Raw genomic sequence first — 25,886 nt, 5'->3', positions numbered from 1 at the left:
CCGATGGTTATATAATAAACAACTTGAAGTTAGCATAATCCAAAATACAGGTCAAATCTATAATAAAATTAAAAGTACAATGCACAACCCAGAGTCAGTTTGCACAGTATGCGGTTGTGTAATTTTTAGTCTACATAAAGCAGGGCTTGACAAATTTGCTTGGAATCTAGGAGCCAGCTAAAAAAGTTAGGAGCCAGGTTTGTTGTGGTGTGTTTTTTTTTTTTTTTTTTTTTAAATGACCGACAAAGCTTTATTTTCAATATGAAAGTTAACCAAATTTACACAGAAAGACGACTAGAACGAATATGATTGCTTTTATTTCCTGCCATGCAGGGACACAAGACCGCCATATCCCCGCTAAGGGTCCGATCAGGTCCGCCTGAAAAACTGACAGGCGAACCTGATCAGACAGCCCATGTGAAAGGGGCCAAGCAGGGAGATGACAGATAATACATTCATTTTAATTAGCCGCTTCCTTCCCGCAGGATGACTATATACGTCCTGTCTTTGAAGAGAAATACCGTTGTTATGGTAGCAGCTAGCTACCATAACCCCGGTATCCTCTTCAAGAGCCAGCGGTTCTCTTTCAGATAAATGTGGTCTCTGCAGCAGATTCGCCGCGAGATCACTTTTATCGGCGGCGAGAGAGGGCCCCCCCCCTACCGCCGCGCTTCGGTGCCCTTCACCGCTTACCGTGGCCGTCGGTAACGGCGGAGGCGATCCGGACCTGTCCCTGGCCTGATATGGAGACGAGTGAGGGGAAGATGGCCCCCACCCGTCTCCAAGTCATTGCAGGGCGGAAGCGATGTCAAATCGTCACTTCCGCCCATAGTTCTTAAAGGGATATATTTTTTTTTTTTTTTTTTTTTTTTTCCAAATGACAATTTTTTTTTTTTTTTTTTTCAATGCATTTTAGTTTAAATATGAGATGTGAGGTCTTTTTGACCCCAGATCTCATATTTAAGAGGACCTGTCATGCTTTTTTTCTATTACAAGGGATTTTTACATTCCTTGTAATAGGAGTAAAAGTGACTTTTATTTTTTCACTGTTCTTTTAAAAAAAAAAAGTTAAAATAAATAAGAAAAAAAAAAAGAATAATTTTAAACGTGCCCTGTCCCGCCAAGCTCGCGTGCAGAAGCGAATGCATACGTAAGTCGCGCCCGCATATGAAAGCGGTGTTCAAACCCCACATGTAAGGTATCGCTGCGATCGGTAGAGTGAGAGCAATAATTCTAGCCCTAGACCTCCTCTGTAACTCAAAACATGCAACCTGTAGAATTTTTTTAAATGTCGCCTATGGAGATTTTAAAGGGTAAAAGTTTGTCGCCATTCCTTGAGCGGACGAAATTTTGAAGCGTGACATGTTGGGAATCAATTTACTCGGTGTAACATTATCATTCACAGTATAAAAAAAAAAAAATTGGGCTAAATTTACTGTTGTCTTATTTTTTAATTAAAAAAAGTATTTTTTCCCAAAAAAGTGCGCTTGTAGGACCGCTGCGCAAATACGGTGTGACAGAAAGTATTGCAACGATTACCATTTACCATTTTATTCTCTAGGGTGTTAGAATAAAAAATATGTATAATGTTTGGGGTTTCTAAGTAAAAGGTAAGGAGATGGGCGGACAGTGAAAACGGGCAGGGAAAGCTCCATTAGTATTGGTGGTTGTCTTGTCATACCAACGGCCACCACAAGAGGGCGCCCGATTGCAGAAGGAACCATAGGACTGCAGAAGGCCGCAAAGCCGCGGCCCAACGCAATCGCGCCGGGAGGGGGGGTGTCGCACGGAGACGGGACACCCCAGCTGTGCCGCCCCAGGCGCCAGGTCGCTAATTCTAGTCGCAAATGCGACCTGGCGCCCGGGGTTTGGCGAGCCCTGACATAAAGAGTGATGTGACATCCTTGCTCCTGAGAAAGAGGGTCTGTCCCTAGAAACACGTCTGAGTGATGCCTATGTCTTGGCGACAAATCTTCGCATCGTGACCTCCTTGTCATTTGGGTTCATTATAGACCATGCTGTTGGTCTGTGGTCTTGTGTGTGTTTTTGGCATCTTTTTTTTTGGTTTTAATTAATTGATCAGGTAATGCACTAGGCCTTTTCATCCCTCCTTGTTTTGCTCTTTCATGGTTGAGATCAGTTTATAGACAGGTAAACCGCCTGCTTCCACAGTGTGTAAAGTGGCTCAAATGAATAACTGAAAACAATTTTTGTACAAGTTTTTGTCATTTAAACAACAATCTTTGTCCATAAGTGAAATCTCTGCTCTTTGTTCTCCATGTCCACAGGGATTACATGCCTGGAGGTAGGAGAGACTATTCAGTGCAGGTCCAGCTGAGGTACAGTCTCATTTCAAATATGGATGTGTTTATTTTTTTTTTTTTCCTTCATACAAATAGTATTGATTCTTGTTTTCTCTGCCACAAACAGGTTGTGCTTGGCAGAGACCAGCTGTCCTCAGGAGGACAACTTTCCCAGCAGTCTCTGCATTAAGGTCAATGGAAAACTATTTCCTTTGCCGGTAAGTTTTTAAGATCTATTTTTAAAAAGCACTTTTATTCTTCGCATTTATATTGAATCAACAAACACTAGAACCAATTGTAGCTTATTGTCACACATTTTGGTTATGGGATGAAAGCCGAGTGTTCAGAGAAAATTTACCTCTGCCGACCAACGCTAAGAAGATGAACCCCCATGTTTAACTACTTCCCATCCGGGCCAATTCTGGCACTTCGCTCCTACATGTAAAAATCATCTTTTTTTTTTTTTTTTTTTCTTCTAGAAACATTATGTTTTTTTTTTGTTTTTTTTTTTTTTTAGCAGAGAACCTGGGGATTAAAATGCGTTGCAACTTTCTTTCTCGAACATCACGGGACACAGAGCCTCAGTAATTACTGATGGGTTATATAGGTATCACTAGGCGATTGGACACTGGTCACACCCTAAACAGGAAGTTCAACCCCCTATATAATCCCTCCCCTTGCAGGGATACCTCAGTTTTTACGCCAGTGTCTTAGGTGATGGACGTGTAAAGATATCCTGTGCTGAGCTCCAAAGGGAATATCCTATACTGGGGCAAGCCAGGCGAACCGGATCCATTTCAAATTGTCTTTTCTAGGTCGAATTGGATGGTACCCGGGCCTCGTGTCCGAAGAAACGAGGTTTTACCTGTAACGCTTCCTCTTTTTAGAGAGCTGGACCCCACCTATCAGAAAATGGTTTTCTATCCTTATTTCTGGCCGGGTGCTTTACAGGCCCAGAACTGTGGATCCCCCTATCCGTAGGGGGCCCCAGTCTCTGAAGGTTTTTTTCAAACTGAGCCCACCGTGAGAGGTGAAGATTGGGTCTGTATAACAGAACCCTGCGGCTGGATAAGGTAAGGGAGATTCTACAGAATTTTTTAATTCTAGTAGGTTTTCTCCTTTAAGGTAAATGCATGCTATGCCTATTGTTGCCACCGGGGGCTGCCAAGAGCACATATCTTCTCATGCTGATGCCTGTCTCAAGTGTTCACACTGCACAAGCTCCTCCGGCCGGCTCCAGCTAGGATGGGATGGGGGGGCTCTCCTCAGGGATATCTCCCCCCAGACTAGGGGGAGGCCGCAGGTGGTCTGTGAGGCAGTTGTACACCGCACTTTCACCGCCATTGCCACGTGCAGGCCCCATTACTACCGGCCTCTCTCCTTCCTCCCCCTCCCCCAGCCTTTCCTCCATGCTATCCCGGAGGGTCGGCTAGCGCGGGAAGCGGTGGGGGGGGGGGGGCGGGGCGTCAGCACAGCGTCCAGCGTGCTCAGACACCCACATTGCAGGCTATTAAAGGCACACTTTATAGGTGCACAAAAGCCTTTGGAGGGACACAGAGCTGACGGTCGCATGCAAGGTGGGACACAGACATTCTCCTAGGCAGCATTTACTAAGGGAACACCAGACTGGGCATTTGGTAGCAAGGTTTTTGCCAGACTACATCGCTCAGCAGTCAGTGTTCATTTTGTGATACCTCCACCTTGCTGCTTTGCACTATGGGTAGAAGAGGTTCAAATACCCCAAGAACCAGAGACTCTAGGGGATCTCATTCAGGTTCTGAGGACTCCCTTTCTGCAGCACCTTCCCCCCCCCCCCCCTTAGGGGCCAGGGACGGCTAGTCAGGGAGAGCCGTTGGGGTCAGGGGCTACACCTGCTTCTAGCACTTCAGCCCCTGTATACATTACACAGGAGGTTTTTTTCCTCAACTATTAATGGTCTAGAGGAAAGATTAATGGCCATAGTTGCATCTTCACTCAGTGGAAGAAAATGCACTAGGTCTTCCTCTGTTACCCGAGACCCTCAGGAGAGGAGCCAAGGGGAGAAAAATCCCTTTCAGAGGATCGGGATGGGACGGATGATTCCTTCTCTGAGGAATCAAGTGGAGAAGGCATCCTTGCTGGATTGGTCCGCTCCACATTTAAAGTACCCGTGTCTGAATCAGTTAAAGAACCCTCTATTTCTTTGGGGTCACTGAAGCCTCCTCAAACAACACATGCTTTTCCTGTTCATAATTTACTTGAAAAAGCTCATTTATTCTGAGTGGGATCACCCAGATAAACGTTTTTTCCGCCTGGAAAAAGTTTTCAACACTTTATTCTATAGAAGAAATGTTTATAAAGATGTGGGGGATACCGGCCGTTGATGCCGCCATTTCCTCTGTAGTCTGACTTGTCTTGTAGACAATGCTCAGAGGCTCAGGGATCCTGTGGATTAAAAGATGGAATCCCTATTGAAGGATATTTTCTCCTTAGCAGGTTCAGTAGCTCAACCTGCAGTGGCAGCGATCGGAGTCTGTCAATACTTAAGAGACCATGTTAAGCAGGTCATCAAAGTTTTACTTGAACAGCAGGCCCAGGGGTTGGCTAACCTTCCAGCGGCCTTATGTTTTGTTGTTTACGCCATTAGAGATTCTATCGTGCAAACCCCTCGTTTTTTCACTTGGGTTGGTGCGTATGCGTAGAATCTTATGGTTGAATAATTGGTCAGCTGAAGCACCATGTAAGAAACTTCTGGCTGGATTTCCATTTCGTGGTGCAAGGTTGTTTGGAGAAGACTTGGATAATTATATTCAAAGGTTCTCTAGTGGGAGAGCACTCTCTTACCTGTTAAGAAGAGGAGTAAGCGTCCCTCTTTCAAACGGACTCTTTTCCCCAGTGCCAGGGGCATCAGCCTCTAGGCAGTCGCAACTGTCTTCTCCGTCTGAGTCAAGAAACGAGTCAAACCCCAGAGACAAAAGTCCTGGGGGAAGAAGCCTGCTAGACAGGACTCTAAGACCTCTTTATGAAGGGGTGCCCCTGCTCGCTCGAGTGGGGGGAAGACTGCTACAGTTCTCAAGAGCTCTGGCAGGAGGATTTCAGGACAGATGGGTAATCTCCACGGTAGGGCTGCAACTAACGATTATTTTCATAATCGATTAATCGGCCGATTTATTTTTTCGATTAATCGGATAAAATCATAAAAAAAAATCGTAATGTGCCATTTTTTTTCTATTCCTCCCGGGGACACCAATGACGGGGCACTATTCCTCCCGGGGACACCAATGACGGGGCACTATTCCTCCCGGGGACACCAATGACGGGGTGCTATTCCTCCCAGGGTCACCAATGACGGGGCACTATTCCTCCCAGGAAGACCAATGATGGGGCACTATCCCCCCTCCCCTCCCAGGAACACCAATGGGGCACTATTCCCCCCCCCCTCCCAGGAACACCAATGGGGCACTATCCCCCCCCCCCCCCCCTCCCAGGAACACCAATGGGGCACTATTCCCCCCCCCCCCTCCCAGGAACACCAATGGGGCACTATTCCCCCCCCCCTCCCAGGAACACCAATGGGGCACTATGTCTATTCTCCTCCCACCCAGGAAAACCAATGATGGGGAACTACTACTCCAGGCAGCCACCCCCCGGAACACCAATGATGGGGAATTATCCCCCCGCCCCTCCCAGGAACACCAATGAGGCACTATTCCCCCTCCTTCCCAGGAACACCAATGGGGCACTATTCCCCCCCCCTCCCAGGAACACCAATGGGGCACTATCCCCCCCCCTCCCAGGAACACCAATGGGGCACTATCCCCCCCCCTCCCAGGAACACCAATGGGGCACTATCCCCCCCCCTCCCAGGAACACCAATGGGGCACTATTCCCCCCCTTCCCAGGAACACCAATGGGGCACTATCCCCCCCCCTCCCAGGAACACCAATGGGGCATTATTCCCCCCCCTCCCAGGAACACCAATGGGGCATTATTCCCCCCCCCCCCTCCCAGGAAGACCAATGGGGCACTATTCCCCCCCCCCTCCCAGGAACACCAATGGGGCACTATGTCTATTCCCCTCCCTCCCAGGAACACCAATGATGGGGCATCCCCCCCCCCCCCCCCCCAGTAATACTGTTAGGATGGTGCCCGGTCATAAAAATGTGCTGTTTTTACTGTGTTATTAGCTGCTACCTTTCACTATGAATGTGCAGGTCGGCTCTCCTCGCTTCTTGCCCTCGCCTCTCTGTTCCCTCGAGGCAGTGGGCAGGGCTGAGATCAGTGGGGATGACGTCTGCAAAGAGGAGGAGGGGGAGAGGTGTGCCGCGGACGTGCCTGGTCACAAACGGCGGCGCCGAGGACACAGGAGGGAGGATTTTTTCTCTGTTCCCTCGAGGCAGCGGGCGGGGCTGAGAAGATCAGGGGGGGGTGACGTCAGCAAGGAGGAGGAGAGGCGCGCCATGGACGTGTGGTGGCGCAAACGTGCCTGGTCACAAATGGCGGCGCCGAGGACACAGGGAGGGAGGATTTAAAACGGACGGACAGAAGGAAGGTGCGGACCAACTAATCGATAATGAAAATCGTTGACAACGATTTTCATTATCGATTATTATCGATAATATCGATTAATCGTTTCAGCCCTACTCCACGGTAACCTTAGGTTACAAACTGGAGTTCCAAGAGTTTCCCTCTCCTCGTTTCCTCAGATCAAGTGTCCCCAGAGATCCAGAGAAGAAGCAGTCGCTCCTTCTAGCGTTAGAGTGACTTTGTCGCAAGAGGTCATTATGGTGGTTCCCGTGAAAGATCAAGGATTGGGTTTTTAGTCCAACCTTTTTACGGTCCAAAAGCCAAATGGGGATGTCAGACCTATTCTGGATCTAAGGGATCTGAATCGGTCCTTCCGCATGGAATCAATTCGGACAGTAGTCTCCATCCTGCAGGGAGGAGAATTTGCTGGCATCGATAGACATCAGTGATGCCTATCTGCATGTGCCCATTTTTCCTGCTCATCAGAAGTTTCTGCACTTCGAGATAGGAGGGCGTCATTTCCAGTTTGTGGCTCTGCCTTTCGGGATAGCCACTGCACCTCGAGTGTCCACAAAGATCTTGGCTCCTCCTCCTCTGGCCAGATTAAGGGCTCAGGGTATAACTGCCATAGCATACCTAGACGACCTGCTCTTGATAGACCGGTCGGTAGCCTCGTTGAACGGGAACTTGAGGACCACAGTCAAGTATCTGGAACACCTAGGTTGGATTCTCAACCTAGAAAGATCTTTCCCAAAACCAGTAAGATGACTGGAGTATTTGGGTCTGATCATAGATACAAGCCAGGAAGAAGGTATTTTTACCTCAGGCAAAGATCACTGCCTTAAGGGAGCTGATTCTGGTAGTCAGGACCAGGAAGGGTCCTTCTGTCCGCCTTTGTATAAGGCTGCTGGGAAAGAGGATAGCTTTGTCGAAGCAGTTCCCAATGCTCAGTTTCAGTCAGGACTGTCGCAACACAGTATCCTGTCGGCCTGGAACAAGAGGGTTCAGGCATTAGATTTTGCGATGCACTTGTCTCATGCAGTGCGTCAGTGCCTCAATTGGTAATACCCGAAAGCTTTCAGAAAAGGAAATCCTTCCTACCGGTCACCTGGACGGTGGTAACAACGGATGCCAGCCTTTCGGGTTGGGGAGCAGTTCTGGAACAGTCTGCGGTCCAAGGGGTATGGTCCTAGACCGAGAGGTCTCTACCCATCAACGTTCTGGAGATCCGTGTGGCATATCTAGCCCTGGAGGCCTGGACTCTCAGGCTACAGGGTTGCCCAGTCAGGATCCAGTCCGACAATGCCACAGCAGTGGCTTATATCAGATTTGTGGCAGGGACAAAAGATCCTCTTGCAGACGGGACGGATGCGGTGGTGATTCCGTGGCATCGGTTCTCACTGGTTTATGCATTCCCGCATATTCTGCTACTGCCACGATTCCTTCGCAGGATCAGGCAGGAAGGTCTGTACATCTGGTAGCCCCACTTGGCCCAGGAGGACTTGGTATGCAGAAATAGTAAGGATGACGGTGGGTTCCCCGTGGACCCTACCGTCACGCCCAGACCTGTTATCTCAGGGTCCAGCGTTCCATCCTGCCTTACAAACTTTAAAATTGACGGTTTGGCTATTGAAACCCAGGTTCTGAAGAGCCGTGGGGTTTCAGGTCCTGTGATATCTACCTTGATCAATGCAAGGAAGCCAGCTTCCAGAGTAATTTATCATAGTCTGGAAAGCTTATGTATCCTGGTGTGAATCCAGGGGTTGGCATCTCAGAAAATATATGATTGATAGAATTCTTGATTTTCTACAATTAGGATTAGAGATGAAGCTGGCCTTGAGTACCATCAAGGACCAGGTCTCTGCCTTATCAGTATTATTTCAACGGCCACTTGCTTTGCATTCTTTGGTCTGAAACTTTATGCAGGGGGTGACGCATCTTAATCTTCCGGTTAAGGCGCCCCTAAACCCCTGGAACTTAAACTTGGTTCTGTTTGTTTTACAGAAACAGCCCTTTGAAACCAATACGTCAGATTCCTTTGGACTTGCTGACAAGGAAGTTAATTTTTCTGGTAGCCATCTCTTCTGCTAGAAGAGTATCAGAATTAGCAGCTCTTTCCTGTAAAGAGCCTTATTTGATTATGCACAAGGATAGAGTGGTATTGCGCCCTCATCCTAGTTTTTTTTAACGAAGGTGGTTTCAGATTTTCATCTAAACCAAGACATTGTTCTGCCTTCCTTTTTTTCCAGATCCCTGTTCTTCGAAAGAAGAGTCACTACATTCTTTGGATGTAGTAAGAGCAGTCAAGGCCTATCTGGAAACAACTGCTCAAATTCGCAAAACGGATGTTTTGTTCGTGCTGCCAGAGGGTCCCAATAGAAGACAGGCAGCGTCCAGATCTACCATTTCTAAATGGATTCGACAATTGATTATTCAGGCTTACGGTTTGAAACAGAAGATTACTCCGTTTCAGATCAAAGCACATTCCACAGGAGCTATTGGTGCTTCTTGGACAGTGCATCACTGGGCCTCTATGGCTCAAATCTGCAAGACCGCAACCTGGTCTTCAGTTCATACATTCACCAGATTTTAACAGGTGGATGTGAGAAGGCATGAGGATATCGCCTTTGGGCGTAGTGTGCTGCAGGCAGCGGTACAGGGTCCTCAGGTCTGATTACACCCTACTTGGTTGTGGTTCCCCTCCCCTCAGGTAGCATTGCTCTGGGACATCCCATCAGTAATTACTGTGGCTCTGTGTCCCGTGATGTTCGAGAAAGAAAATAGGATTTTTTATAACAGCTTACCTGTAAAATCCTTTTCTTTCGATGGACATCACGGGACACAGAGGTCCCGCCCCTCTTCTAATACACTTATATTGCTTGGCTACAAAACTGAGGTATCCCTGCAAGGGGAGGGATTATATAGGGGGTTGAACTTCCTGTTTAGGGTGTGACCAGTGTCCAATCACCTAGTGATACCTATATAACCCATCAGTTATTACTGAGGCTCTGTGTCCCGTGATGTCCATCGAAAGAAAAGGATTTTACAGGTAAGCTGTTATAAAAAAAATCCTATTTTTATATCACACAGTGATTTTTTTTCAAACGTGCTATTTTTGGGGAAAAAACATTTCATGGATGAAAAAAGAACAAAACCAGTAAAGTTAGCCCAATTTTTTTGTATAATGTGAAAGATGTTACGCCAAGTAAATAGCAAACCTGTCATGCTTTAAAATTGTGCACACTTGTTGAATGGCGCCAAATTTCTGGTACTTAAGCGTCTCCATAGGCGACGCTTTCAATTTTTTTACAGTTTACCTGTTTAGAGTTACAGAGGAGGTCTTGGGATAGAATTGTTACTCCCGCTCTAACGTTCGCAGCGATATCTTGCATGTGTGGTTTAAACGCCGATTACATACGTTGGCGTGACGTAGGTATGCGTTCGCTTCTGTGTGCGAGTACACATGGACGGTGGCACTTAAAAGTTTTATTTATTTATTTTTTGATCACTTTTATTCCTATTACAAGGCATGTAAACAAGCCTTGTAATAGGAATAGTGCATGACAGGTCCTCTTTATGGAGAGATGTGGGGTCTACATTCTCCTCCAGGCAGGAAGACCAAGATTAAAAAAAAAAAAATGATCTCTGCCTTTTCAGCTGAGTCCACGGCAATGTTTACTTCGTTGGGCCGGACATGATGCCATAATGTTGTGCCCCTGGGCCTCCGAAGGTCATAGAGATTGCCAGAGACCAGCTGTCCCTCGGAAATCTCTATGCTCAACTTCCGGCGCCGGTAAATTCTTTCTCTGGATTGCACGGGCGAGCCGGTAGAAGCACCAGAGGGAGGCCGGAGCTCCTCTGCCCCTCCCTCACCTTGCTGTTGTGTAGCTGCCGGGATCAGAAGGAAATACCATATGGTGTCACTTGAGTGTCCGCTTTGTCTACTGGAGCTGCTGACATCACATTCAAGATGGCGGTGCCCAGCAGCAGTCTCAGAGCTTTGGGATGTCTACACAAGGGAGGCTTTTACAGGTAACTATTATGTATAAATAAAGTTCAGTGCACATACAGTCCTATAGGGAGATTTTTATTGAAATGGTTTGGTTACAGGGTCTCTTTAAAGCAGGGGTCTCAAACTGGCGGCCCTCCAGCTGTTGGGAAACTACAAGTCCCATCATGGTCTCTGCCTGTGGGAGTCATGCTTTTAACTGTCAGCCTTGCATTGCCTCATGGGACTTGTAGTATTGCAACAGCTGGAGGGCCGCCAGTTTGAGATCCCTGCTTTAAAGGAATGGTTCATGCGTAGAGGGCTGCCATTTCTTATCTCCTCCTAGGAAAAGTTAGTTGCCTGGCTGCCTTATGATGTCAGTACTTTAGGTCACTGAAAATAAATAGATACAGTATAGATTTCTTGTGGAAAAGTCCTGGAAGTCGCACATCTCTGAAAAACCCAGTGAGAAGGTGTATGACACCCTCAGCCCCGGGTCTGACCAGACCACGCCCCCAGTCATGGGGAAGCTTTGTGAGTGGAGTGAAACATGTTGGAGGCGTGGCCTGGTTGGTGCCCGGGCTGAGGCTGTTCTACACCACATTACCAGGTTTTACAGGGATGTGCAACTTCCAGGACTTTCCCTTTTTCCATTAGTTGTCTAGAGCTGGGACTGCACTCCTTGTCCTTGTCTGCACTCCAAGCGGTTCATACATAAGAGGACCTGGTGGAGCCTTGAGCAGCACCTGTAAATTAAGTGTGGGCCAAAGAAATGCTTGCGTGCTTCAGGATAAAAGCTCAAATGAGGGAAAACATTTTGAGCGGGAGTTAGCAATTGAAACGGTTTGCTGTAATTCATGTTCTTCTGGGTCTCATGCAGGGAAGTGCGCCACCACCCAAAAATGGCGTCGAACAAAAACGACCTGGCCGCCCACTAAACATCACATCTCTAGTTCGACTGTCATCTGCTGTGCCCAACCAGGTCTCCATCTCCTGGGCTTCTGAAATCGGAAAGGTGGGTGAGTTTATTGCACTCTATTACAGCATGTGTAGCTTTTTAAGAGAACAAGAAGAATCTTTTATTGGCAGATCTCACATTTTTGTCTTGTCCTTTTTTAATTCTGCTTTTAAAGGATTTCCTCTCAGTTTAGCACATTAGTCTGTCTTGTATTTTTCAGAACTACTCGATGTCCGTGTATTTGGTGAGACAGCTGACCTCTGCAGTGCTGTTACAGAAACTGAAGATGAAAGGCATCAGAAATCCGGACCATTCCAGAGCACTGAGTAGGTGTATGATGCATTATTTGAAAATCCAGTCTCAATTCTGCTTTGTTCACCATCACAAGATCATCGCTGTTCACTGGTTTACCTTTAAATCGGTGTCTGTCGGCCCAGAGGGCAGCCGCTAAGGCCCCATTCACACCTGAGGTTTTTGCAGCTTGAAGCCTGAAGCTACAAAACGCTGGAGGGAAAAAAATCGATTATTCTCTATGGAGATGGTTCACATCTCCACTCCAAAACGCCTGAAGCTCAAACAAGTTCTGGAATTTTTTTATTTTTTTTTTTTAGGCAGATTTGGGCATTTTTTTCTGCTTTTTACATTGATGACCTTTTGACCTGTACAAAATCGCGGTAAACGCGCAACTTTCTGCCTCAAACCGCTACGCTCAGGTGTGAAGTGGACCTAAAAGGCACGTTTGTCTCTGTTTAAACCCTGGGCCGTGTTTTTTTAAATTTTTTTATTGGCACGACATGCTTATACTTCATGCAATAATACCTTTAAAAGATGCAGAGCTGAATATAATCAAACCACTCCATGTACACTTTAGAGCAGGGATATGCAATTAGCGGACCTCCAGCTGTTGCAGAACTACAAGTTCCATGATGTATAGCAAGACTCTGACAGCCACAAGCATGACACCCAGAGGCAGAGGCATGATGGGACTTGTAGTTTTGCAACAGCTGGAGGTCCGCTAATTGCATATCCCTGCTTTAGAGAGCTAGGTAGATATATATTCCTTTAAATTGAAAGACAGTCCGCTCTAAACTGATAACGGTAAGCCCGAATCACCAGTCCTTTTCTATCTCTCGGATCACTCATATTTTCCCTGCTGCAGGTTTTAAAGTGTTACTAAACCCACAACAGTAAAATCAGTCTGTATATGCAGTAAAGCATGCTTGTTATACTCTCTGTGTAATTTAAGGGGTTACTCCTCTGCATTGTGTAAAAGGCTGTTTTATCCTGTCTTCTTTGATCCTCCCCTTCTTCCACAGTTCCCAAACCATCTCCTGATAGTACAGAGCTTTGGTGTGTATTGCTAGATTTTTTTTTTTCTTTTGGGAGAGTGCATGTTATCAGCACAGGGCCAATCCACACTGTCCAGACAGATTGTCAGGGTCCTGCAGCCTCATAGGACGGTCAGAGCAGAATGAAAACTCCTCCTACAAGCTTTAACCAGATACTGATAGAAGTCACAAGACTGCTATATACTGCTAATGAGAAATAGTATTTAGCAGTTTATATTTACTAAAACTATTGCATGTCTGTGTACTGTGGGAGCCCAAATATAGTGAATACAGGGTCCTGGTTTAAGTAACACTTTAACTGTGTCTTTCCATAATATAAAGTAATTGCAAGTTCTAAAATATGGAATAGGCTTCAGCCTGGGTTCACGCTATTGCGATGCGGGAACCAGAGCGATTCCAGTGCTGGTTTCCGCATCGCATCTGGTCTGCAGGCAGTTCACACTGCCCTCTGCCAACCGCTGCGGGTGTCAATACAAAGTTAATGACACCACAAGATCAGATCGCGAACTGTGAATTCAGACAGGAATCGGATCGCAGTTTGGGGGGGGGGGGATTTTGCAGCACTTTTTTAGTGCAAATCCAATGCAAGTTCAGCCATACAGCTGTTTGGCTGAATTCACACTGCACAGCTAGTGCATGTGATCGGCACAGCAATGCGGCACAAAATCACATGCGATATCTGTGTTTGCAATAGTGTGAACCCCAGGCTTAAAGTGGAATTCAAGGCTAGAACTAAGCTTAGAACAGCTCCCAACTATCTTCTAACACCTTTACTAAACTACCCTGTAGAAGGAAGCTCCTATACTTGCCTATTCTTAAGGTGCTCTGGTCCACCACGTGATCTCCCCAGTGGATGGCTTCAGGAGAGAGGAGAGCGTGCGGACAACAGATGGAATGCCTGGCTGGTGACCTCACCCATAGGCTTACTATGGGGCATCCATTGTTGGCTGTCCCTCCTCTACCCCGAAGCCACCGCTGGGAGCTGATGAAATGACCGGACCTAAGCACCTTGAGAATAGTTTAGTACATACAATTTTCTTCTACAGTGCAATTCGTATAGGTGAGAGTAGTTCTACGCTTAGTTCTATCCTGAAATTCCACTTTTTAGCCAAGTTGAGCTCCATATTTATTTTGCTTTTTTTTTTTTTTTTTTTTTTTTTTTTTTCCTTTATTCTTTACACTATAAAGGGGTGCAAGGGTTAGAATTCCCTGGGCTGCCAGCACATAGACAGCAGCTCTCTCACAAATTAGCAGCCCGGCTCTCCAGTGAAAAAAAATAACTTCATATTCCTGTATTTTAAGCCTACAAGGGTTTAGTTGGGCTTTGAGAGCCCATTCACGTCTGTGTGTTATGGCAACACCCTTGCTTTATATGCAGTGCACCCAAACCATGTATTGTGAATGGCATCTCCACGCTCTGTACACATGAGTGAAAAGCATGAAGCCCCACACCACATTGCTATATATACCATGCATTGTGCAAAAAAAAAAAAAGCTGATTATTTTTTTCATCCATTGTACATTTTGTCTTTGGTTCATGTAGATGTTCTTTCGGGGTGTACATCAGACAATGCATGTTTCCCCACAATGTAAACAGGTTTCAGGTGTTGGCCAACATGGCTTTTTGGCTGAATTCTACAATAAGCACAATTGCTGTAGAAGATCATACTGCTTACTTTTCCTCTAGAGCACATATGTCAAACATGAGGCCTGTGGGCCGAATCTGGCATGCCATGCCTTATGTGGCCTTTGCAGCCGGAATATGGCGGAATTCCATTCTGCCACCTCCAGTTCTCCCTCTCCGCTCCCCACTGTCACTTGTAAACACAGCAGCCTTGTAAAGGCGTTAGACTGACTCTTAACACCTCCTTTGATGAAAAGTCCACCGCCATGATTGATCCAGATATCAATCGTCCTTTAGAAGAGCTGCCTCAGAGTGACCACTGGGATAATGGTGAGAAATACATAAGAACATAAAACTGTCAAGGCGCTCCTGAAATGACATGTGGGTATCCATTAAAGCATTTAACATAAAAAATAAAAATAAAAATTGGATCCTGTTCGCTTAAAGCATGTTATACAGCACAGTGCTTGTGCTGTGTAATTTGGCCCCCCGTATCGCCTAAAATACCTAGCTGATTCTGACAGTTTCTGCCCCCCCGTATGCTGACCATGATAAACAGGGCTGCTGAGCACAGACACCGTGGTCGGGGTACGTGCCCCCCTTGTGTCTCCCTCTGTCCCCCCGCCCCCCCCCCCCCCGCCTGTCAGCTCCCCGATCCTCCCCTCTTGCTCTAAAAAAAAAAAACAGCGTTCTTTCTTCTATAGTTCCCTCTGATATAGAACATTCAAACCCCCCCAGTGGGGGGGGGGGGGGGGTTTAAATGTTCTATATCAGAGGGAGCGGTATAATGGCTTACTTCAGAGCTACGTGACTGCCCGCTGGTCTCCTCCCCTCCTCTCACATCAGCTGGGGTTTCCCAGCACCTCCCCCTGCAGCTATCAGATCAGGAGAGGAGACCAGCGGACAGGCGGCTAAGCCTGATGTAAGCTATTAGACTGCATGTTGTTATAAATAACATGCACTGGGGAGCTTTAATGTTGTATATCAAAGGGAACTATAGAAATATTTTTTTTACCTTTTTAACACTTTTAAAACAGTCTTGGTTTAATGGATGCATTGTCCTCTGGGCTTCTGATATTACTGCCAGCTAGCTCTTTGAGGTCTTATTATATCGTGCATATATGACACCCACATGTCAGGAGTGCCTTGTCAGTGTTCTGTTCTTATGTGTTTCTCGTTGGGGTTGCACACTGTGAATAACGCACCCCTAAGCCCTGTACACAGCACACCACTGAACTCTGAACTCTGCACTCTGTACAAAACGCACTCCTGAACCCTGCACTCTATACGTAGTGTACCCCAGATACAACCGGCTTTTTGAGGGAAACAATACTGTTGATCCAGCCCGTGATTAAATTGAGTTTGACACCCCTGCTCTAGAGGTTTCTGTAAGGTACCTAGCATTAGACTCTACTGGCTGCATGTTCTGCATTGCATGCACAGTATACTTATAGGGGTTGTCCGATTATCGGTGCGGTCAATATTCACTATTTTTTTTTTTTTTTTTTTTAAAGTATCGGTCACAAACTTACCGATGTTACTGATATAACTTCAAGGGGTTGTACTGGGATGATGCCTGCAGCTGCAGGCATCACCCGGTACTGTTCTTTAGAGCGGACGGTCAGCTTTCTTGTAAATTACCAATGCGGCTCTGCAGCCGCTCGGCTGTTATTACAAGCATCGGGAGGGGACATCTTAAAGGCGCCAGTTTAAAAAAAATAAAATAAAAATAGAAAGTATTCAAAAATGCTGATCTTGACGTTTTGAATACTTGGACAAAGTGAGACAATTATGTTAATCATTCATGGGTACACTTTCATAGTTATTTAAGAGTGAATATGTAAAATGTTACGAACCCAGTCTTCACTAAGCACATGAACTCAATGAAAAATTGCACAGGTAAAAGATCACAGTTGCTGAAAATCACACAAAAAAATGACATTTTGGGTTCAGTAATAATGAAAGCTTTATGCCGCGTACACACGAGCGGACATTACGGCGGACTTTGCCCGGAGGACTGGATTTCGTCAGACAATTCGATGTGTGTGGGCTCCAGCGGACTTTGTTTTCTCAAAAGTTGGACGGACTTAGATTTGAAACTTGTTTAAAATTTATCCGTTGAAATCGAGTCCGGTCGAAAAGTCCGCCGTCTGTATGCTAGTTCGACGGACAAAAAGCCATGCTAGGGCAGCTATTGGCTACTGGCTATGAACTTCCTTGTTTTAGTCCGGTCGTACGTCATCACGTACGAATTCGACGGACTTTGGTGGATTGTGTGTAGGCAAGTCCGTTCATTCAGAAAGTCCGTCAGAAAGTACATCGAAAAGTCCGCCGTAATGTCCGCTCGTGTGTACGCGGCATTAGTGGAACTTGTGGCCAGGCTAGGAAAGTGAACATACTTGGCAAGCAGCAAACTTTACAACAAGCCCTTTCTGACCTCCTGTAGCTGCTGACGCAGAAGAACAATTCATCCTCAAAGTTCACAAGGGAAGTGGTAAATCCATTCAAGTAAGGTGTCTGCCCTCTGCTCACTCCTCACTCACTCCTTTCTTTGCATCTGCTCTGTGTTTTTTATATTGGAGATTCCAAGGCTTGCAGACTGTCTGCTTACTGCTGAGAGGAGAATCTGTATAGCTACCCAGAGAGTTCTTTCTGCTGTAAACTTTGAGGATTTTTTTAGTCCATAGTGCACACAGCTACAGAGGTTAGTGAGGACTTGTTTTAGGGCAACTGAACTGTGGAAGCTGTGCCCAAAGGTAAGCAAAAGTCAAAGGACTGGTAAACCTGTATTGTCTCGTCCCCACCCCCCCCCCCCCCCCCATCGACATACTATATCTTGTTCTTCATGGTGTCCGTGTAAAGGGAGTGAGTAGCACAGTAGTGACATCACTAATTCTCACTCCAAATTTGGTGAGAATGGCAGTCGGAGGCAGCAGTGCCTTAAAATACTTCACAGTACACATAAACGGCTATGAGGCTGAAGTCATTGGGGTGCCTAGGCACAGGAGGAATTTAAGGCAAATTATACATTTCTTAATTGTACATCACAGGGCAGAGGGACTTCATGTTCATGACTACTTGGGTTATGCTGCCACCTTCAGGTGACTGAACCCTGGCCAAAAAAAGGCAGAAATCCATGCTCAGGTATAACCCCTCCCAGCTTTGCTTCACTTTTTAACTAGCATCCCTTTGTAGCAGATGTACCTACAGGTGTCTCTCTGAAGATCTTTCTGTGAGCTTAGTCCCATACTTGGGGACTATTCCTGACACCCCTAATGGGGTAGTGGAGGGCTTTATCTGGATTGGTTTGAGTTTACTTTGAGTGTGAGGGGGGGGCAGACGGTAAGGTCTGCGCTGGATCCTCCAGGCTGTGATCTCCAGGATACACTGTACCAGATGACATCACTGGCAGGCTGTTCTGTTTATCCTGGAAAGGGAGTTGGGTCTCTGAAGACGCTGTGGGGTGCACCTGCCATAATGGGTGACTAATCGGGCCCGTTGGCTTGCAGCTTGGATGGGTGCGTCCCTCTGAACTAGTGACTGCAGACAGGTGTGGAGGATGGTGTAGAGCTCACACAAATCCTTCAGTCAGGTAAAGAGAACCGCCTGCACAGTTTGCTCTGCGATAGCTCCCCAAAGGGTCAGATTAGTTCTTAATCCCTTCCCTTATCTGGTATTTCTACTGTTTCAGGGGCACAATCCTCCTTAATTTTTAGATGTGTTCAGGGAGTCTCCTTGTTTCCTTGAGCAGATCTCAGGGGTTCTGGCTCGCTTGGAATGCCTGGGATGCAAACATGGGCACTCTCCCCCTCCTCCCCCCCCCCTTTTGGTGGGAGGCTTAGGCATCAGAGGAAAATCCTTAAACGATTCAATACACTTTCACTCCCTTCCTGCCCATGCGAATTTTCAGCTTTCAGCGCTCTCGCACTTTGAATGACAATTGCGTGGTCACACAATGCTGTAATTAAATTTTTTATAATTTTCTTCCCAAAAATAGAGCTTTCCTTTTTGTGGTATTTAATCACCGCTGGGTTTTCAATTTTTTTGCTAAAAAAACAAAAAAGACCGAAAATTTTGATCTTTCTTAGTTTATCAGTACGTTTTGTAAATAGGTAATTTTTCTCTGGCACTGAAAGGCAGCACTAACTGGCATCACTGATTGGTGTCACTGATGGGGCACTGCTGGGGCTGCACTGATGATCAGTGCCCTGATTACCTGTACAGGTCTCCCCTGCGAGGAGATGCCGCTGATCGTCTCTCCTCGCCTCGCACTCTAGGAGTGTGAAAAACGACACTTCTGTGTTTAAATGTGATCGGCTGTAATTGGGCACAGCCGTACACATGGGCAAAGAGCCGCGTTATCGGCTCTTTACCGAGATCGTGATCGCCGCTCTGCACCCCCTAGAGCGGTGACACTGGGGCGACGTCTATGACGTTAGTCCAGAACGAGAGGGGATCCCACCCGTTGTAATTTTACTATACAGCGGGTGGGAGGTAGTTAAAGGATAAGTTCACTTTTTACCTTTTTTTTTATAAATGCACATCTTTTTGCAGGTAAATGTGCATTTATTTTTATACACTGCAGCCTGTAAGGCATTCACGAGTGCAATGCCTAGACCCTTCAGACACACAGTAAGTGCTCTGCCCACACCTTCGATACAGGAAGGCAGTTACTGAATGGCAGGAAGAATGAATGAGCTGCGAGAGTGCTCACCAGGACCCCCACAGTTCATTGAGAACTACAAGCCATCAGCTGTGGTGGCCGATGGTAGATGTAGTTCATTCACAAAACTGAGGCTCGGTTCACACTGGGGCGACTTGGGATCCGACTTGTATGCCCTCAAGTCGCCCCAAGTCGCCCCAGAAAGAGATTCACATTTAAGTGAATGGGAGCGTCTTAATAGACACTACTGAGGTCGCTCCGACTTCAGAGCGTACTCCCTGTACTACTTTGATCCGACTTTGATCCGACTTCAGCCTATTGACTATCATTGAAGTCGGATCGCCGTCTCGCATGATCCGACTTCGGCATGCGACTTGTGCTCAGATGATCTTGAGGGGGAACTCCGCGCCAAATTTTAAATAAAAATCCGGCATGGGTTCCCCCTCCAGGGGCATACCAGGCCCTTGGGTCTGGTATGGACCTTGAGGGAAACCCCCTACGCCGAAAAAACTGCGTGGGGGGTCCCCCCCAATCCATACCAGACTCTTATCCGAGCACGCAGCCCGGCCGGACAGGAATGGGGGTGGGGACGAGCGAGCGCCCCCCCCTCCTGAACCGTACCAGGCCGCATGCCCTCAACATGGGGGGGTTGGTGCCTTGGGGGAGGGGGGCGCGCTGCGGCCCCCCCACCCCAAAGCACCTTGTCCCCATGTTGATGAGGACAAGGGCCTCTTCCCGACAACCCTGGCCGTTGGTTGTCGGGGTCTGCGGGCGGAGGGCTTATCGGAATCTGGGAGCCCCCTTTAATAAGGGGGCCCCCAGATCCCGGCCCCCCACCCTATGTGAATGAGTATGGGGTACATCGTACCCCTACCCATTCACCTAGGGAAAAAGTGTCAATTTAAAAAAAAAACACTACATAGATTTTTAAAGTATTTTATTAGACAGCTCCGGGGGTCTTCTTCCGTCTTCGGGGGTCTTCTCCGCGCTCTCCGGGTCTTCTGCCGGGCTGCTCCGCTATTTTCTGCTCTTTTGCCGCTCTTTTGCTATAGCGGAGGAGCCCGGTCTGCTGCCTTCTTCTCTTCGGGGGTCTCTCCGGTTCTTCTCCGCGCTCTCCGGGTCTTCTGCCGGGCTCCTCCGCTCTCTTCTGCCACTCTTTTGCTAAAGCGGAGGAGCCCGGTCTTCCGTCTTCTGCCCTCTTTTCTCCTGATGTTGACACGACGCTCTCTGGGGCTGGAATGCACTCTGAGCGCTCCGCTCTGACTTATATAGGTGGTGACCACGCCCCCTTATGCCGTCACAGTCCCTGGGCATGCTGGGACTGTGACGTTTTAGGGGCGTGGTCATCGCCCAATGACCACGCCCCCTTATGCAGTCATAGTCCCAGCATGCCCAGGGACTGTGACGGCATAAGGGGGCGGGGTCACCGCCTATATAAGTCAGAGCAGAGCGCACAGAGAGCATTCTAGCCGGAGAGAGCGTCGTGTCAACATCAGAAGAAAAGAGGGCAGAAGACGGAAGACCGGGCTCCTCCGCTTTAGCAAAAGAGCGGCAGAAGAGAGCGGAGGAGCCCGGCAGAAGACCCGGAGAGCGCGGAGAAGAACCGGAGAGACCCCCGAAGTCGGAAGAAGACCCCGGAGCTGTCTAATAAAATACTTTAAAAAATCTATGTAGTGTTTTTTTTTTTAAATTGACACTTTTCCCTAGGTGAATGGGTAGGGGTACGATGTACCCCATACTCATTCTCATAGGGTGGGGGGCCGGGATCTGGGGGCCCCCTTATTAAAGGGGGCTCCCGGATTCCGATAAGCCCCCACCCGCAGACCCCGACAACCAACGGCCAGGGTTGTCGGGAAGAGGCCCTTGTCCTCATCAACATGGGGACAAGGTGCTTTGGGGTGGGGGGGCCGCAGCGCGCCCCAAGGCACCAACCCCCCCATGTTGAGGGCATGCGGCCTGGTACGGTTCAGGAGGGGGGGGGGGGGGGCGCTCGCTCGTCCCCACCCCCATTCCTGTCCGGCCGGGCTGCGTGCTCGGATAAGGGTCTGGTATGGATTGGGGGGGACCCCCCACGCCGTCCTTTCGGCGTAGGGGGGTTCCTCTCAAGATCCATACCGGACCCAAGGGCCTGGTATGCCCCTGGAGGGGGAACCCATGCCGGATTTTTATTTAAAATTTGGCGCGGAGTTCCCCCTAAAGATTCATACCAAACACAGTGGCGGGGATCCAAGTCAGATCCCCGTTCATTGAAAGTCGGATCCACAAGTCGTGTTGAAGTCGGGTTGAAGTCGCGTTGCAAAGTCGCGTTGAAGTCGTGTTGCCCCTGTGTGAATCGAGCCTGAATGACTGACCTGGTCATAATATGGGTGGCGCCCTGCACGGTTTTAAATTCTGACAGTGGGTGCGCAGGGGGGAGATCTTCTGTAGATGTAGTGGGTGTGGGTTTTGGGGGGGCGGGTAGATTGTCTGTCTGTAGATGTGTCCTCATAGGAGGAATCTTGGGGTCTAGGACAATCTCTGACACGGAAGACCACAGTGCTTAATTACCACTCTGGATTCCTTTTCTTCAATGTTCACTGGGTTTGGGTTTTGGCAGCGGCCAAAAAAATCCTAAATCCTTTTCCAGAGCACCCTCATTTGCAGTAAGTGATGTAAGTCAGGGCTTGACAAATTTGCTTTGAATCTAGTGAATGGGCTAACAAAAGCCCAGCCGCCAAGATGCAATTTCTAGTCGCCATAGTGACCTGGCGCCTGGGATTTGTTGAGCCCTGATGTAAGTCAATTGGGCTCACCCAGAAAAGGTGTTTTCTGTTCAGAAGCTATTTGCTCAGCAGTAATGCATGGAGGAGGTATTCTACAAGAAAAGGGGTTCTCCGGTTGTTAACCCAGCCATTTTATGCTTGAAAAATACTTTGGATGAGGTCCTGATCTTTAATGCATTCTGTATTTTATTGTTTTTGTTTTTTCTTTTTTTTACTTGAACAAGAGATACAGAAGTATAAGGTTACATTAAAACGCTGACCGCATAGTGGAAAGCCAGAGAAGTCTGAATAGAGGAAACGTAGGGAGAAAATGGCCACCTCCTATATAGTTAGGTCAAGTTTGAAACGTAGCAGTGTCTATCTAGTAGGGCCGATGAAAGAAAGCGGGAACATAGTGAAGGAAAAATAAAGGGGGGGGGATTGGGGAATTGGGGCTCAGCCGACTGTAAACGAGAACCCTCTGGTTATATAGAAGATCACACTAGGGTAGGTGTAATGCCGCGTACACACGGTCGGAATTTCCGACAACATATGTTCGATGTGAGCTTGTTGTTGGAAATTCCAACCGTGTGTAGGCTCCATCGGACATTTTGTTGTCGAAAATTTGAGAGCTGGTTCTCAAATTTTCCGACAACAAAATCCGTGATCAGAAATTCCGATCGTGTGTACACAATTCTAACGCACAAAATTCCACGCATGCTCGGAATCAAGCAGAAGAGCCGCACTGGCTATTGAACTTAATTTTTCTCGGCTCGTACGTGTTGTACGTCACCGCGTTCTTGACGTTCGGAATTTCCGACAACATTTGTGCGCAAGACAAGTTTGAGCCAACATCCGTCGGAAATAAATCCAGGATTTTGTTGTTGGAATGTCTGATCGTGTGTACGCGGCATTAGAGTGTACCATGTGACCAAAGAGTCTCCAGGTCATAAGGACATCTAGGCCCCTTGCACACAGGCGTCGTAATTTACTCAGGAACATGTGATGCTCGTGTGCAAGGGGCCAAAAACTCTGTGGCCTACCAAGAGGCCTACAACTCTACAGCAGTTGCAGAAATTTATGGAATTTAGAATTTGTTTGAATTTTATGTATTTTTTTTTTTTTTTTTTTTTTTTTGACATGTTGGTGTTCTCTTTCACTTGGATGTTATATGTTGCACTAAGAAAATGGAGCTGGATAAAACAAAAACGGTGTCTGTCTTCATTTCAGGCTGCAAAGCAACAAAATGTGATTATTTTAAAGTGGGTGATTCTTTCCTATACCCACAAGGATGCAAGTTATGAGGCTCGAGATACAGGAAGTGCATAGTTATTTTTCATAAGAAATTTAAAGAGGAGTTCCATCCAGGGGGTTGGGTAAAAAAAAAAAAATTAAAAGTCAGCAGCTACAAATACTGCAGCTGCTGACTTTTAATTGGACACTTACCTGTCCCTGGGTCCAGCGATGCGGGGGATCGAAGCCCCGCTCGTCTCCCCCTCTGTTCAGCGGCGCCGGCATTGCAACTGTGGGCGCCGGGCTGTGGCTTCACAGCCTGGCACCCACTGCGCATGCGCTAACGGCACCGCGCGCCGTGATAGGCCGCCCAGTCATCTGGGACCTGTAATGGGTCCCAGATGATTGACAGCGGTGAGGGAGCAGAGCGGAGCCCTTCCTGTGCCGAGGAGGAAGTGATGTCACCAGCCCAGGCACTGGAAGGGGCAGACTACGAGGGACCCCCTAGCAACAGGCATTTAGAGGTAAGTAGAAAAAAAAAAAAATATCCAAATTCTTTTGTTTTTTTTTTTTGTTTTTTTTAGGATTTTTCAAGTATTTTTGTTTTTTTGGGTGGAACCCCACTTTAACTGCTTGCCGACCAGCCGCCGTCGTTATACGGCGGCAGGTTGGCTCTCCTGCGTGAATCGCCGTAGCTGTACGTCGGCTCGCGCAGTGGCAGACGCGCTCCTGCAGCACGCTGCGGGAGCATGCCCGCGGGTCGAGCGGACTCTGTCCGCTGGCAATCCGCGATCGCCTAATACAGAGGCAGAATGGGGATTTGCCTTGTGTAAACAAGGCAAATCCCTGTTCTGACAGGGGACATGACAGAGATCTTCTGTTCTCAGTGATCGGGAACAGTGATCTCTGTCATGTCCCTGGCAGCCCATCCCCCCTACAGTTAGAACACGCTGGGGAAACACAGTTAACCCCTTGATTGCCCTCTAGTGTTACCCCCTTCCCTGCCAGTGTCTTTTTTTTTTTTTTTTTTTTTTTTTTTACGTTGATTAGTGCATTTTTATAGTACTGATCAATGTAATAATGTCACTGGTCCCCAAAGTGTCATTTGGGGTCAGATTTGTCCGCCACAATGTCGCAGTCCTGCTAAAAATTGCAGATCACCCCCATTACTAGTAAAAACAATAAAAAATAAAAATAAAAGTCCCTAAATCTATCCCATCCCCTCTAACAAACCTCTCAGGATACTGAAGCATGTCCCCTCATACAAATCATATTCTCATATTACCTCCCTTACTCTTCTGCTTCTCCTAATCGCTGGAGATATTTCCCCAAACCCTGGTCCTCCCTTATTTAACTGTACCCAATACACCCATCACCCTACACCCTCTGGCAGTAGCCGCAATCTACACAATTTAGTCTCCATTCCTCCTCTTCCCAACGCCAGCCTCCCCCTCTCCTGTGCCCTCTGGAACGCTCGCTCTGTCTGCAACAAACTCACTGCTGTTCATGACCTTTTTGTCACTAATTCCTTTAATCTACTTGCTCTCACTGAAACCTGGCTCCACGAATCTGACACCCCTTCTCCTGCTTCCCTATCCCAGGGTGGCCTTCATTGGACTCGCTCCCCTAGTCCTAATGGGCGCAAGGGAGGTGGAGTGGGGTTCCTCCTATTCCCCCAATGCACCTTCCAGGTTATTCACTCTCCTCCCTCTTTTTCCCTCTCATCATTTGAAGCCCACTGTATACATCTATTCTCTCCAACTTCCCTAAGAATTGCTGTGATCTACCGGCCCCCTGGACCATTATCGATTTTCCTTGATGAGTTTTCTGCGGACTTTACGGCGGACTTTACGGCGGACTTTACGACGGACTTTACGAATGAACGGACTTGCCTACACACAGTCCACCAAAGACCGTCGAATTCTTACGTGATGACGTACGACCGGACTAAAACAAGGAAGTTCATAGCCAGTAGCCAATAGCTGCCCTAGCGTGGCTTTTTGTCCGTCGAACTAGCATACAGACGAGCGGACTTTTCGACCGGACTCGAGTTCGACGGAAAGATTTAAAACGTGTTTCAAATCTAAGTCCGTCCAACTTTTGAGAAAACAAAGTCCAACGGAGCCCACACACGATCGAATTGTCCGTCGAAATCCCGTCTGCCGTAAAGTCCGCTCGTGTGTACGCGGCATTAGTCTAACCTCTTCATTTGACCTGAAGCAATGGGTACAGGCTTCTACTCACTCTGATGGCAACACCCTTGACCATGTATTCTCCGACCTATGCACTCCATGCAACTTCTCAAATAATCCTTTTCCTGTCTCCGACCACCACCTTATTAGTTTCCTCTCTCCCCCTGACTTTCACCACCTTTCCCTCCAATCGCCTAACCATCACCCATAGAAACTTTTGCAACTTCAACTCCTCTCTCCTCTATTCTGCTACTGACCACCTCTATGACAAAATCTCTCCCCTGTCCTGCCCCAACCAAGCCACGTCCATCTACAATAAACCCCTGTCC

The 25,886-nt window shown here is 47.5% G+C and overlaps 1 protein-coding gene across 3 annotated transcripts in view; it reads left to right on the top strand.

The window, feature by feature from the left end:
- The window catches only part of PIAS2 (protein inhibitor of activated STAT 2), a 65,328-nt gene that overhangs the window by 12,309 nt on the left and 27,133 nt on the right, over positions 1 to 25,886 (top strand). For all 3 annotated transcript variants that reach the window (XM_073618927.1, XM_073618944.1, XM_073618935.1), the window contains exons 4-7: positions 2,289 to 2,339; positions 2,431 to 2,521; positions 11,678 to 11,812; positions 11,976 to 12,081. In XM_073618927.1, coding sequence (XP_073475028.1) covers positions 2,289 to 2,339; positions 2,431 to 2,521; positions 11,678 to 11,812; positions 11,976 to 12,081 — 383 coding nt within the window. The remainder of the gene's footprint in view (positions 1 to 2,288; positions 2,340 to 2,430; positions 2,522 to 11,677; positions 11,813 to 11,975; positions 12,082 to 25,886) is intronic.

This window comes from Aquarana catesbeiana, linkage group LG01, assembly GCF_042186555.1.
Source record: "Aquarana catesbeiana isolate 2022-GZ linkage group LG01, ASM4218655v1, whole genome shotgun sequence".
Lineage (NCBI taxonomy): Eukaryota > Metazoa > Chordata > Amphibia > Anura > Ranidae > Aquarana > Aquarana catesbeiana.
This window is presented reverse-complemented; position numbering and strand designations above follow the sequence as displayed.